Source organism: Molothrus aeneus, chromosome 4 (assembly GCF_037042795.1).
Source record: "Molothrus aeneus isolate 106 chromosome 4, BPBGC_Maene_1.0, whole genome shotgun sequence".
NCBI classification, from domain to species: domain Eukaryota; kingdom Metazoa; phylum Chordata; class Aves; order Passeriformes; family Icteridae; genus Molothrus; species Molothrus aeneus.
Window position 1 is genome coordinate 23222335 of NC_089649.1, and position 15867 is coordinate 23238201.

Genomic DNA, 15867 nt, shown 5'->3' on the forward strand with positions numbered 1-15867 from the left:
CGCAGCGACGGCGGCGCGGGGATGTGCGGGGTGCACCACGCCGCACCCGCTCTCCCTCCATCCCCGGCGGCCGCCCCCGGGACCCAGCGGGCGGCCCCACCCCAGCCCCTGTAACAAAGGAGGCCCGAGGGGCGGCAGCCGCCGCTGGGAGCGGTCCCGCCCCGCCGCCGCCTCCTCCCCAGCCGGGGGCGCTGCCGCCGGCCCCGCGCCGCCTCCTCTCTCCCTGCGCGGCTCCCGCCCTTCCCCGGCGGCAGCGGCAGCGGCGGCGGCTCGGTGCGGCCGGGCTGTCGGGCGGGGTGTCTCCCGGCCGTGCCCGGATGTGCTGCCCTGACTCATAGCCCGCCGCACGCAGGCTCCGCGCCGCGCCTCGCTCCGCGCACACGCCTCCCGCGCCTCCCTCCGCGCCGGCGGAGAGGCGGCGGCTGCAGGAGCGGCAGCAGCAGCAGGAGGCGGAGGAGGCCGCGGCGGCACCATGGGTAAGTCGCCCCAGCCCCGCGCTGTGCAGTCCCTGCCGCCGCCCCTCTGTCCGCGGAGGCCGCCGCCCTCTCGTCTCCGGCGGGCGAGAAGAGGCGGCCGGGGGAACTTTGCCATCGGCCGCGTCCCTCGCAGCGCCAGGGAGGAGGCTCGGAGCTCTGCCGAGCCCCCCCGGTTCCCCCGGCGCTGCCGCGGCCGCTGCCCGGCCCCTGCGGCGCAAAGTTTCCGCGGCTGCCGCTGCGCTGCCGCCGCCCGCCGGCTGCGCCCAGCCCGGGCAGCTCCGCACGGCACTCGCGGAGCCGGGGCTGCGTTCGGGGTTAGGGGAAAGAGCAACTGCCCGAGTGCCGAGGGGGGCTCAGAGCAAGGAATTATGTAAGGCACCCCCAGGACGCTTTCCCAGTTACTGTTTGCGTAATGGAGATAAGTTGGGGTAGTACGCTTAGATTGTTTTATAATCTCTGCTCATTGTTTGAGGAAGACAAGGGTCCTCCTATTTCTCCGTCTTTTAGAGCGCTAATCGTGCCTAGAAATGCAGCCATGTCACCTCTCCCTTTTTTGTCTTAAGATTATAAATTAAGTAGTTTCATGCTGATTGACACTTGTATGGAGTGCCCAACAAATGCCACACGAGACCGGGAAGCACGGTATTTGGGTTTTCGTAACAGAGCTGCTGGTGAATTGCTCTTGCCTTCTCCACCTCATCCTCTTGCACAAAGCTACATCTCTCCCGGTATGAAACATCCACCATAAAACAGATTTTCCAGAAATCTGGCTGTAATGTAGATCCTAGGGGTGGGTAGGAGGTGCCCACGTTGCCAAAGACCCAGCCAATCTGCCAAACGTGATGGTGGGATCAGGGTTGCAGGTCCACAGGGTGAGGAACTATGGTTCACAACCAGGCTAAGGAGGTGGCAGCTCCTGAACTCGGCTTGGGGATTTGACATCAGCACTTCCTGTGGCCTTAGGTATATCAGTAGTTTCTTTGCAGATCACATGCATCTTTCACTTTCAACTAGAAGTTTCCATGGAAGGAAGCTGTTGCTGTGTCTCAGTTTTTCTGGTTGCGAAATGAGGTTACATACTTATTTAACTCCTGTAAAGCAGTAGAAAACCTTTGGAGAATCGCTCAAGCTAGAAGCTACCAGGATCAGACGTGAGGAATAACTGTCAGATTTCATCAGAGTTAGGTTAAACTCTAACAATGTAGTGAAGATCTCTTTTTCATGAGGGTTGAAAAGGCAAAACACCAAAATTTAGTTTGCCTATGCTTCCGGTCTCCATTCACAAAGTAAGACGATTAGTCTCATCATTCTGGTCAAAGTCTAGCTATTTTGGCTTCCAAAAAGTAGTGACTTCAGGGCACCAGCTAAAACCTGCTCAGAAAAGCTGGTGCAGGATGAGCACATCACTCCTTTTTGGAGGAAACCACACTTCAGTTGCAGGCATGTTTATAAACAGCTTGAGAATCTGCTACTAAATCTTGCTACAAAAGTAAGAGTAGTTATAATTATTTTCAGGAAGACTGAAATAACTTGCCTGTAGACTCTGTCAGCACCTGTCCATAACTGCCCAGAGAGATTGCTTGTGAAAACACTGAGAAAGGGTTTTTTGGGGCTTTTTCTATTCTTCACATATCAGGGTCTGATTCTACTGTCTCTAAAATCAAAGCAAACTGTAAGTAGCCTCTGCAGCAGCTCTTGTGAGCAGCAAAGATGGAAATCAGTTTCTCCTTGGCTGACAACTGTAGTGACTTTAAATGTCTAAGATCTATGTTTAAGCTTACACAGTCAATGCAGTAGATTCCCTCCTTTGGGTTATAACTTTTTTTTTGGTAACACATAGCATAAAAGCTGAAAATCCTTAGAATTAAAACAAGGATGAATTTGTTCTTCCAATGGCTTTTATATCTTCCAGAAATCATGCTCAACAAACAAGTGCTTGTGGCAAAGAGTGCAGTGATATCTTTCATTTAAACATATAGTCTTTTCAGTATGTATGCAGGTTGGCATAGTATTAACTGGTTTCTATACTAAGATATAACATGGAAGCCCAAGCAGATTCTAAGTCAAATCAAAAGATTTCTGTAGTTAAAAATACTTGTTATGCATACATGGATCTGCCTTTTCTTTACTCTATAAGTCTTCTGCTACACTGTTTCCATATGTGTGTTCCTCTGAAGACATTACCATGGTTGTTTCCTCTGGGAGGTTGCTCTTTCCTCTCAGTAACATGGGTTCTTTCCAAAATTGTAACTTCTGTTGCTTGCATTTATAGTTTGTAAAGCTGTATCTGAGTAGAGTTTGAACACTATTCAACTTCTGACTTTGAGAGGTAGGTGGCCTTAAGTAGAGCTGGCAGTAGAGACTTACACTACTTTAAGTGACATGTGCACCACCACTACTTTATTTCTGTTGTTACAAAAACACAAGGCTTTTACTTTTCAGTTACTAATGTAAGTGCCATGAACAGTTCCTTTCCTCAATCAATTCTTGTTTTTAACCTCGAAAAACACAACTGGTAAACTCATACAATCACACTGTATCCAAGAAAATCTTTCAATTTTAGAGCAGTGACATATGGTGGTTATTGTAAGCAGGCTGCAATTATTCCTCAGATGTAAATTAATGAAATAAAAATTAGGAGCTCTGTTACAATTTAACCACTCAGCAGTGACCCATTGAGCCCAGAAGATTGAAAAACACTATGTATAAGAGTTTGTATGCAGAATACAAGTACAGGATACAGTTGTTTCCATGTCACTTATCACTTTGTTTGAAGTGTTAGTTACAGTCTGTAATAGTGAAAGCTCATAAAAATATTCTTCCATTTTGTGATTCCAGGTCTTGTTAGCAGGAAATGGAAGGCAGCCTCTGCTCAGACATAGGTGTTCACTTGGGCTACAAACTGCATAAGCAGCCTGCTAGGCTCTCTTTACAATAGCTAGCATTAAAGGCTCAGTGACAAAATATGTAAGATTCCCAGTCTATAATGTAGATGGATTTGTTTTAGTACTGTCCACTTAGTTATCAGAACAAAGATTTCTATTACTGCTCTTCTCCCAGATATACTCAATTTTCCCTCCCACTTTCCCTGAAGAATTAACATGTGCAACCAGCCTCATGGTTGTGAAACACTACATTGAAACTGAAGCACAGAGCAGCATGTAACAAACCATTGCCTATCTTCAGGGTGATGGTTCATTAAATAGAGGAGGCAGGAGGATGTAAAGCTTCATGTGTGGCTGTGTCCAGTATTGCTTTTGGGAAGATAGAGTAGACCAACCTGCTTTTGATCAAAAAAATGTAATCAGTCGCTTCAGATGAGACAAATGAAAATTAATGGGAAAAAGTCTTCCATCTTGGGCTCTTTTGCTAGTTTTCTTTCATGACATACAAATCTGATGAGAGTTATGTCAATTGCACAAAAAGATAATTTGTAATTCTTTTAAAGTTTTTGCTAAAACAATGAGACTTCTAACACCACCTCCAGCATTTTAGTTCTAGCCAGCCAGAATACACCAGTTTAAGCCAGTATAAAGGGTTGTTAGCATTTTTGAAAAAAATGAGGCTGCTTTGGGTAAAAGTCTTCTCTTTAAAACATAAACAGAGAAAAAGCTGCTTTTAGACTGCATCTCTTGCTTCAGTAAGAGCACACCTTAAAGTGTGCTTTTAAAGCAGCCAGAAAGGTTAGGTTACTTCTGACTGACCTTCCTCAATGAATAACTGTTCCTGTGATCAGGCCAGTATTTGTGTTCTTCTGTAACTGTGTGAGACTGAAACCAACCAATTTTGTCTTTAGCTTTAGGTTAAAGGCTTCATTCACAAGTATGTTTCCTGAGAACAGAAGATTCAGAATTAGTTTCAGAAGCCTGTGAGGAACGCCTGGCTTTCTGTAGCATCAAACTGAAAGAGGAAAGGGCAGAAGAACAGCTGAAACCTGAAGGAAACAAAAGCCGTAATAATGGAAATGAGAAAGCTACAAAGACAAGAATAGAAGAGAACAGAAATCCCTTAAGGGAAATGCATGAAGGGAGAGAAATACTAGAACTAAAGATGGATGAATAGAGCAACAGAGGACAGAAACAGGAGGAAGAAAGAAGGAAGTCTACTCTATGTCCTTCCCCACAATATAAAGACAATAGCTAGCATAATGTAAATAAAATCAGATAACTATTACTTTCTTTTTTTTTTTAATAGTACCAATTGTATGCTGCTGACAGTGCTTGAAAAGAGCCATTATAGTTTTCCATCATTCTCAAGTAAAGCTGAATTATTTCTGGAAGTTCTCAGAATTTAATTCTATATAAATAGGTAAAACAAAAAGAAGAGATCAGCATAAACGAGTATTTGTTCAAAAGAAAGGGAAAATAATGTCTTTACTGTTTGACAGGAGGGAAGGCTATGGAGATTGTTCTGTGGCATCTGTCAAGGAGGTTGGTTATTATTCCTTCTTAACTCTGTCACAGGATGAAGTTCATGTTTTAGGACAACAAAGGGACATTAGATGGTGACCTAGTTACTTATGTAAGAGAAAACCCACTTTTCACTGCTGACTGGTCCACCTGGGTCTGTTCACATGCTGGGCTGGAGAAAATGAGCATTCCTGCTGTCTTGATACTGTTGAAGACATTAAGTTTTAGATGCTAACTTGTTTCCAGATTAAAATAGATTAGGAACTACATCTAAGCTTCTGGAAATTAGGTGTCTTGAAATGTTAATATGTGTTCTCCAGCTAATGGAGAAGTTTTTCTAATGGCAGTGTGAATTTTAATTAGACAAGGAGCTTTTCCTACTAAAGGATTTTATAAGTAGCAGCTTTCAGTGCAAGGACAATCTCCCAGGGCCACTTTTTATTAAATATGGTATAGAAAAATTTTTCTATTTACAGATTTTATTATAATGGCAACCAAATGAAATTTGTTTTGGTAGAGTAAAATGGTAGTTAAAAGCTATGTATTTCTGAATAACTAAAGGTTCCTTTTAGTGCAGAAACATAGCTGATGTTATTAGAATTTATATGTGCTCCAGATATGCCTAATGGAATTTGTAAACCCTCTGGAACAAGTGGCTGTGGTTCAAGGAGCCTCAAAGCTGTGCACAGAGCCTGACAACGTTTGTTCAGCTTGAGAACTGCACAGCTCTGACTTAGGGAGCTTTGAAGTTGTGCAGAAACCCTGGTGATCTCATATGGTTCTTAAGCTATAGTTCAAGTAGATTACAAAGTTGGAAGATGCCCAGAAGAATTTGTCAAATCTATAAACCAGATAACTGCTGTTCATTTTATCTCCAGGTAGAGGACACAATTTAATGCATGAAGCTTTGGGACTTGCAAATAATTACAGCATCCCTTAACTGTACAAGTGTAAGTGTGCACAGGCAAGGCATGTGTCTTAGAAATATCTCTGACCTGAAGCACTTTCAGATACAGCTCCACAAATTATGATAAGAAATGTCAGTGAAAAAAAGTGTGTATGTCTGAAGTAGTTGAAGTTAAGAGTATGCATAAACTGACAGCATGGATGAATGTATAAAGTTGTGCTAAACTTTGCAGTTAAAAATAAATTAAATGCTTTCATGATTTCTATTTCTAGGTCAGACAAATGTATTATAAAAATTGCACTTACACATTAAAAAATCAGGGGAAATAAATTTTTTTTTAAATTGCACTCTTGCAAAGGAAATTTTTTTGGTGGTCTACTTCAACAGTAGGTCCCATTTCCTTCACATTTAACAGCTCATACAAACTTACTGCCTCCTAGTTGTGTATTACAGGAACATCTGAGGCATTTGTCAGTTCTGAGCTTTTATCAAAACACTGAGCTATTCACTGTTAGCAATAAGTCGGGGAGGTTCATGGAAGTTAATCAGTGTTGGAATTCATCAGTCAGTTCCATCCACTGATACTTACCAGTCTATGGACACAATGGTTTTGAACACATATACAAAATTTACATATAATTTAAAATTTTTGTTGACCCTTCCTATCAGTTGACTTGGGTTTGACAAGTCTTTTCAGTATCTGATTAAATCCAGTTAATCAAGTACTTAAATTCACATGGTTAATAGCAGCCTTTCAGTTTTCCTGTGTATGCTCTGCAAATGTATTTGGGAATATGACTGGACAGAGAGATGGAGCCTGAGAAGACTGGGATTGAAGGAGGAAAGCAGCTAAGCATTATAGGATGGATGATGTGATGAGGATTGAACAAAACCCTTCAGAAATTTGTCAGGGTTGCCATTGAGCCTGTGGGAAACAGACCTGTGCTTGGGAGACCTGGGGAGGTGACAGCTCAGCATCTTGTGGTAGTCTTGAGTTCTTATTTCCACTGTCAGCTGCCTGTACATTTATGGTCTTCATGATGTACTAGCATGGAGCATCAAGGCACAAAACCTGGAGTTGAAAATCCTCTCCTTATTGCCTTCTTTATCTTTTAGTAATTGCCTTAACCTCTAGAATACATCCGTGCAGAAAGAACACCATGTACTCACCTTCCTCTCATCCTGTGTTCTGTACATTAGAGGATTACACTTGGAAGAGAACTCTCATACTCAGCACTTGACAAACTCTGTTTTACCCCTTTTGCCCTTAATTATACCCAGGCTGGGAACTAAAATTGTATGATATGGATTAATTCTGTGAATGGGAACTGAAAATGCTGCCGGCATAGATCTTTTACATAAATATCAAAATCAGACAAACATGAACATCTGCAAGTCTTGGTAATCTCTAGGGTGAGTGAAATGTTTGGCTGGGGAGCTCTGCCTATTGCTGAGGGTGTCTTGCTCTCCAGCAGCTGAGATCTCCACTTGGGAGCATATTTAGAAATGCTTCCTGTCTTTGATGTTGGATAAGACAGTCCAGTGACTTTAATTAGACTATTTTAACTTTCCTAGCGTTAAATGCCACCTTACAAGTACATGCCACTATTTACAGGACTAGTAGCTTACCTTTTCCTTGCTTTAGCCTTGCTAAGTTCATTCCCATATCCCTTTCCTGTGGAGAAATTCCATCATGTTCACTGTCAATAGCACCCAGTATGCTGCAGGCAAAGCTTGAGTTCAGTACTGCCAAATAGCTGGTTTTGCTACATGAAGGCTTTGAAATGATTCCTTAAATCAAAATGCTCTTTTATCTTGACAGCAGGAACAAATCATGTGAAGAGAAAAGGGTTTTTAAACCAAAGCAGGATTGTACACATCTTTCTTATCTAAATCTTCCCTGTCCACAGAATGTTTAACTTACCCCTCCTGGGCCTTTGGAGGAACTGACTGGAGTCAGTCTTCTGAGTCTGCTGTATTGGTGATAGCATCTTCTGTATCTGACCACTTCCTTCTGCAGTCCTTCATGTGCACTCTGGGCATCACTGGATCGCTGGCCATGGTAGAGCTCTGTTGTTTAAATACCTGAGACCCCCTGCCCGAACTGCCTGAGCAAGTTAAGAGGAAATGCAGTGTGTGACCCTCAAGAGGAGTGGCAGCAGCAGTGTAACAGTTATGAGGCACTTTCATACTTACTGTTCTTTTTTTCCTTCTCCCTCAAGTGACTGGGAGCCACAATTTTTCCTCCTTCCTCTTCCTTGCTTGTGTTGAATGATTTTAGGATCAGAGTGTTGCTCTGTGGGAGGAAAAAAAGGACAACGAGAACAGAAAACCAGTCTGTGAAGACATTTGTTGTAAAAATGTCTGGTACAATCAAATGAATTTAGAAATCCACTAATACACTTTATACAAATACAAATTTGCTCTCATCTCGCAAAGCTTGTTAGGCTTTCTTACCCGTTTCTCTGCAAAGCTCAGGGAGAACATATAGACATGCTGGCTCCTGCCATATGGAATTACAGGAAAAGCAGGGAAGCATTGGTGATTGAGAGAAAGAGGAGGAATGTGTATGTAAGGAGATGCTGGCAGGAATCAAGAAGGTTTTGGGGGCAGGAGGGTTGCCTTTTTTTTAAGCTTTTCAGTGAAAATCCCATCATCCATTTACAGCAAGATAGTGCCTCAGTTGAATCTAAGATAGTAATCAGTTTATGAGCAGTAGTGCCCAAAATACACTTTCCAAGCAGAGCCCACCTATCTCTATCTGATGTTACAATGTATTTATTCACTCTTTTGGTCCTCTTTGTACTCTCTTTTCACAGCTTTCCTATTCCTTCAGACTTCTTTATTTCATTGCCCAATTTTCAATATTGTCTGCTTCCAGTTAGCTATTATTTTCCATCTTTGCTTCCATCTCACATTCTCTCCTCATCAGGTTCTTTCTTTATTAGTTAAAAACCTGACAGCTTCTTTTACCATATACCCTTTTCACCATCTTTGTTAGGGAAAGAATTGAAAAACTGGTGCTCAGCTTTGTAATTTCAAGAGTTTTGAAGTGGTTTGGGTTTTGTTTTTTTTTTTAATGTTCTTTTCTTTGGTTAAATATCAAGTTATTTACAATCAGCTTAAAATCATGCTTCAGTTCTGCCTAACGTACAATAGGTACATTATATAAAAGAATGTATCTTGTAGGAAAGAAATTGTACAGAATTGAGCCCTATTTGTGTAAATGCTATTTATACAGCATTCTTGTACCCCCACAAAGCCCACACTGAGCACCACTGAAGTCATTGGGCTCCTGCTTTTTTCACTTGGCTGTGCTACAGCTTCAACTGTCCTGTTTTGGTGAAAATATGTAAAGTGGCATGGGTCACTTCACCCTTTCATGGCATAGTAATATTGGCTCCCCAGTTGATGCAGCTGGGGGAGGAATGCAGACATTGGACTGATTTTGACCATCAGAAGCACTTTTTCTAGGAACTTTCTGTTCTTAGAAATGCTGCTGTACTAATCCATAGCCTCTGAAGAACTTGCTAAATGAAGAAAGAACTATATTTGATGACAGAGAAATCTATTTGGTAAACTTGATTTTTCTTTCAAATTGATGGAATTATGTAGTTTATATAATTTGTTATATCAAAGAAGAAACCAATTTAATATGGAGATCATCATGTTAGAACATCCTTCTGTAAAAGGAACAGTAAGCACGGTGCCCTAAGCTATTAATTTACATACAGTGACCTTTGTTCTATCTTGTAGCAGCATAGAGAAAATTCTGCACTTCCAGAATGAAATTCACTTTGTAGCCATTAGGTGATGGCTTTTGATGTTTTCTGATATTCCCAGAAAATGTTAGGAATTTCTCCTTGCAAGACGTTATGTTTCTAATCACACATACATTAGTCTGGACACTTACTTCTCCAAAGGCAAGAATGGTGGAAACAAACAAAAAGCAATTCAGTAGATTTTTTTGGAATGCAGCTTCATCCCAGAGATCATCCTAAGTGCCTGCTTACCTTTATGAAGGTCATAACTTCTCCCTGTACAAGGTATCACAGTTTTTTTTTCTGCTGTTGAGAACAAGGTAGAATTTGAGACTCCTCCCACAGTCTCTGGAAGAAACTGGCAGAGTTCTCTTGTGAACATAAAATTTGAGTTCAGTGCATGCACCCAGCACAAAACAGATGGCTGGAGAGAGAAATGCCCTAGATAATGCAGCACTTCAGTTAAGCAAGGGGTGGCTTGTTTTATGTTTTCTTTTTTTTTTCTTTAAATTTATATTAAATAGGCTTTAAAAAGCAACAGCTGTGGACTACTGGATTGGTTTTAACCTACTTTTAGCTCTTCCCCTTCTGAACAGTTTTTGTACTTCAGTGATCACAACAGTGAGGTATCTCTTGGAAGTGAGCATACCTACCAACTACTTAAACTACTTTATTTCTAAAATCAGAAGTTGTTATCAACAAAACAGCATCTTTGGCTGTACATAAAGAACTTGCTGGATTTTTGAAAGCTGCTCAATAGGCGCATTTAAAAAATGACTTAGTTTTGGCAGGTTTTTGGAAACACAGGCTTTTCTGCTTGACCCTTTCTAATTTTTAAAAAATATGTAGATGAGCCTATTGGTTTTTTCCCATCACCAGAAGTTTATTTTTTACAATCTGAAATGAGCTGAGGAGCCTGCTTCCAGAGTAAGATTAGACTGTCTTTGGGCAGACATGTAAATCTGAGATCAAGGAGTACATGTCAAAATTGAAAACTCAGAAATTCTTGCAAGCCCCTGATTTTTCAATTTCTTTTAGCTCTCTGACTTCTGGCAAAAGCATCTTTATAACAAAAAGGCCTTCTCTGAGCTGGGTCACAATTTGGAGTGAAAATATTTATGTTTTAACACACACTTTTCAGCATCTCCAAGAACAACCAGAGTGGGGCTTTGATGTCCACTGTGGTGTTGTGTTTAGGTGAGCATACTATTCTGCTCTGTGTCTGAGGAACTAATTTGTTCCCAGAATTCAGCATATAATCTGAATCTTTTCATTCTAGATGCTTCTGCTGCTTCATCTAATGTAATCTAAGGGTAATACAAAACCATCAGGCAAAAAAACCTGTGGTTGCTTTGACATGAAAGATCTGCATGCTCAACACAGCTTATCAAGAGGCATTGAGGCATTAATTTAATGAAAGGAAAACTTACATTCAGTGCTGAGACACGACTTCATTAAATTGAACACAGAAAACTCTATCAAATGACAGGTTTAGATGTGTGTTGTGGGCTTAAGTGACGCTCTATTGCAGTGCCTTAAATGACCTGGTTGCAGAACATTTAGAAAAGGTAATCTGTTGAAACCAGCTTTGCTGCTGAAACCTCAGTGTAGTCAGATTATAGCCTCAGTTCCCCTTGGTGTCTATTATGCACACAGACTGCAGATTTGATTTAAGATGGTATTTGGGCCCAAATTGTAGCTTTTGTATTGTGCTTGAGCATATATGACCATAGGATAATGGGTAATTAAGTGATACATAAAAAAACTATGTCCATAGTGCCTTCATATTTGAGATGACTTGTCAAAGTTTAAAATGTTTAAATACTCATCATGGTTTAGTAGAATTAATGACTTCATGATCTACAGACAGAGGGTTTTGGTTTTTTTTTTTTTTTGCAGTGACTCACATCTGTGGAAGCCAGAAAAAATTGCAGATGTTTAGTACCCCAGAGAATTTGTGGCACAGGGGAATTAGTTGTATTCTCAAATGACAAGACAGTTCAGTGTATCATGCTGTCAGATAAAGATGAGAAAATCTGGCTTCTCGCGGATTAGAGAGAAAATGTAGACATGCCAGCAAAGGGTGACAAACAGTTGCTGAAAACATAAGAGAACTCAGCTCTGTCTTAAAAAAAAAACTCCTCTGAAGAGGTCTCTATAAGCATTAATTCATCTAAATAACCTTTTAATCGCAAGAGCGTTTAATTGTGCAAAAAGTGAACCAGGTAAATAGCTTAAATTTAGCCAACTCCAATCTGTTTCTTTAAAAAAGGGGAAACAAGAAGACTAAGAGAGTGGACTGTAAAAAGTTGTCTTCCTTTCTACTCCCATTCTTGTGCAGGATTTAAAGTTAACATATTGCATAAAGTTGTGATTGACCCAGATGAGGAAATAGAAATCAAGTGAAAACTAGATTTTTACCTTGAACTCTGAAATGTGAAAGTACACAAGAAACATAACAAATGAAAGGCAGGCCATGCAAAAGAAATATTGGTTTGATACATGTGAAAACATTTGTTCCTAAAACGTGGTTTTCTAATGGGACATTCCAACATGAATAGAGATTTCAAGGTGCAACATGTGCCACAATGACAGCTAGAGGTTAACTCAGCATTTTCAAAGGCTTATGTTCAGACCAAAACTCCTTATTCACTTCAAAATATAAAGTGTCTAGATGTTATTTCATTATATATGCATCACCTCCTAACAGTTAATAAGCTGTGAGATTCCTAACTGCTTGCTTTAATAGGAAAATGGAGAGTTAATATACTTTTGCAGCTCTACTAGTAAACAGTTCACAAAATAGTCTCTGTGGTACTTGTGTTCCATTTGTGTCATGTATACTGTCATCTCACAAAATCTGTGGGAATTTTTTAAAACCTAAATTCACATTTTAATGCATTCTTTTTCTCTTCAAAGATATAAATAATTAATACTCTTTCCTCAATATTGAAATGCTGTAACAGAAATCAAGCCTCATTCAAACTCCTTTTATTTTGCCTTTATAACTGGAGCCCACAGTAAAAGGGAGTCTATCTTCCTTGTTTTTCAAAGTTATGCTCACATCATGGAATAATATGAAGGATGCTCCAAGTCAAGCTAATTTTATATCACAATCACCAAGTTGCTTTTTCCTAGTAGTAAGACTTAGCTTGCCTGGTATTTCACAATCACAGTCTATCTTCATTTATATGGGAGTTCAAGCAGTACCAAAACTGCATACACTGTTGAGTAAATATCATAATAAATTAATCATAATAAAAATCTCATTCTAAAATTAACATATTTTTTGCAAGTGAAATGAAATAATTTTAGGTGTAAAAGGAGTACTTTTTACTTGTGTTTGAGACCTTTTCTTCATGAGCCCCAAACTGCTACCTGTTTTGTAGGACAAAAGAGTTACTTAACCTGTTTGGAAAGAAAATGAAAAGATCTGTTAAATGAAAGTCAGATAGCAGGAATAGTCAGATGAGGAATTTTCCCATCTGTGCTCTGCTAATTTTTAGATGGACTAAGCAGTTACATTTGTGACACAACAAGACTTAGGCATACCTGCATGTCCTACTTGGAGACACTGCAGTAGAAACAGAGAAAGTGTTTCGAGATGAAATTTGAAACAAGTTCATGGAATCATAGAACAAATACAGAACCATAATTTGGGAGAATTTTGAGGTGGTTGAACCAGGTCAGCTATGATTTTGTGCAGTTACTGCTTGAAACCTCTGTAGTTTCTGTAATATCCCTTCAGGTAGTTCCAGGTTTCCCCCTTAGCCTCCTCTTTGCCAGACTACAGAGGCCCTCAAGCTCTTACACATCATGAGTTGTGGGAACATGACCATTTTGATAGTTCTGCCCAGCTTTGCAGTGTCCTTGATCTGGGACATACAGACCCAGACATAGCATTGTGGGAGACACAAATCTTTGCAGGCATCAGGCAGAGCTGTTCATGCTCCTGATGTAACATGTAACAGTTTGCTTTGTTTACTTTGGGAACATGTTGCTGCCTCATGTTTTACTTGGCATCCCCTGTAACCCCTGGATCTTTACAGCAGTGTGTTCCCTGCCTGCCCTGGTGCTTGGGGTTATTCTGCTATAGCTGCAGAACTTGACACTTACCCCTGTTGAACTTCAGGAGACTTCTGTTGATCCAGTCCCCAGGTTTCTGGACAGTGCCTCTGGACTCCTCTTCAGTGTGCCAGTTGTTTCTCCAAATTCAGTGTTGTTTGCAAAGATTACAAGTGTTTATCTGCCTTTAGGCTATAGGTTTATCTGCCTTTAGGTTTCAAGCACAAACTGCATACTCAAAATCTGCTGTTCAGCCAGTCTGAATAGGGCTGGCAGATTTATGTGTTACTTCTTGATAGTATGCAAAGCAATGATGAGCCCCTCATAACTGTGACTCCAGGAAAATTAAAGTTTATTTATTATCTATAAAATACAAAACCTATTTATTTATTAAGAATAGTTAAAGTCTGTTTACTTGAAAAATTGCCTAGGAGTGTTCGTCAGTTACTACAAGTTACTGTGCCTTGTACTGACCACAGTTACAAGTAAACATAAGTTAATGCAAGTGGATAGAGGATGGCAAACCTTTGTCTGTATGCATCCACCAGGCTAAATTCTGCAAAATCATACTGGGGATGAAAGATAGAATATAAAGGTGTAGCCTAAATAGGATTTCAGCTCTTTCTGTGCTACATTACTTATTTAGCTGATGAGAAATGCATTCAGATTGACTTCCAGCAGCAGTTAATGGGAAACCAATGGGTTCATATCTCCCAGCCATTCTCATGAAAACCCTACTGAGCTCCCACCCCGTCTACATGTTGTTGATGTAATCTTTTTGGATTTTAGTACAGCTTTCAGTGCTTTTCTATGATTCTATGACATGACCATGTTCTTTTCCAGCTAAGCAGGGGAGAGTGCATACCTTGAGCCTTCTCTGACATGGAATATGATGATCTAGAAAATGTACTTACAAGCTCTCTTGAGTCCCACACTTCAGTCATATGCCCACTCTGTCTGTCGTGGGCCGTATCTGTATTAATTAGAGAGGTAAAATCCTCTACACGAATTAGGTTCATTTATCCCAACACATTGTGGTTTGACTTGTGTAATGTTACTAATTTACTTTTTTAGCTTTGGTAATAAATATTTGGCAACCTGGAGGAAAAGGAAGCTTTTCCAAGATAGATGAATTTATCCTTGCAAAGTTACTTGGTAGCATCTTCCAGGTTTTATCCTTCTGGAGCACCTATGGTGTTGACTGTAGGACAATCAAAAGTTCTGCTCAACTAGATCAGAGAATAGTTCCTTTTGACAGAAACATTTAATACTTCTCTAGTGGGACATAACTGGACTGTTTTTCAAGAAGACAAACTTCAGTCTAAAAGGGTGGTGGTGACCAGATGTGTTTCCTGGGATATTTTAGATTTTTCAGCACTAGTAGTTTTTAGTTCTCTCTCTCTGGGCTTTCCTGTACCCTTTTCTGTGGATGAGTCTGGCTGATGTAGTGAGGGAGTGCTGATGTAGAGTGGGGGAGTGCTTAGCTGAGAAGGTTGATGATGCCTAGATAAGATGCAGAAGGAGCTAAGCGTGTCCTTGTGCTGGATTTATAGCAGATTTGAAATTACTAGCAGTAACCAAACTACTATTCATTGCACCCAGCTGCTTGGTTCAAAGGGATCTGAGGAAGGAGACTTTCTCTCTTGTTCTTATAGCTGAATTATCAACTTTCCTGATAAATGCTGCTTTAAGGATCAATTGCTTACTGTATTAATTAATAACATTCAATAACATTCCATATTATGCTTTTATGTGTTAATAAAATGGAAAGTAAGAATATTTCACCTGCTAATATTCTTTAAAATTTTTCTTCTTATATGCAGCTTCTGGGAGTAAATAGGATATGGCCAGCAGCAAAGCTGCTTTGCTCTGTGCCTGCTGATACAGAAACATCCTTTTCTTTTATTAATTTCATTAAAATATCAACATATCTACAGTAGTTAAAATTGACAACAGCTTTTGGTTTGAGCATATTCCATGTATTTACTCCATGAAATGTCTCTAAGCTTTACCCCGTAAAGTGTGACAACTTCTGAACTATTGTTTTCTCTACTTCCCCTTTCTTCCACTTTCAAAGGAATTATAATAGCGAACAAAAAGTTGCAGGAGAAAGAAAACAACCACAAAACTTACTAGGAGAGAGATTCTTTTCTCAACTGTGGTCCCTTTGTGGTTGGCATCTGTGGGAGTTATAGATGCTGAACAAGAGGAATTTCCTTGGTGTAAACACTCTAAACAGAGGGTATAGA

The 15867-nt window shown here is 40.3% G+C and overlaps 1 protein-coding gene across 2 annotated transcripts in view; it reads left to right on the top strand.

Moving 5' to 3' along the window:
• Positions 1-266: 266 nt before the first annotated feature.
• The window catches only part of RAP1GDS1 (Rap1 GTPase-GDP dissociation stimulator 1), a 92606-nt gene continuing 77005 nt past the window's right edge, over positions 267-15867 (top strand). Inside the window, exon 1 of one of the 2 annotated variants that reach the window (XM_066548067.1) lies at positions 267-476. In XM_066548067.1, coding sequence (XP_066404164.1) covers positions 473-476 — 4 coding nt within the window. In that variant the 5' untranslated portion in view covers positions 267-472. The remainder of the gene's footprint in view (positions 477-15867) is intronic. The other variant, XM_066548068.1, reaches the window with a different exon arrangement.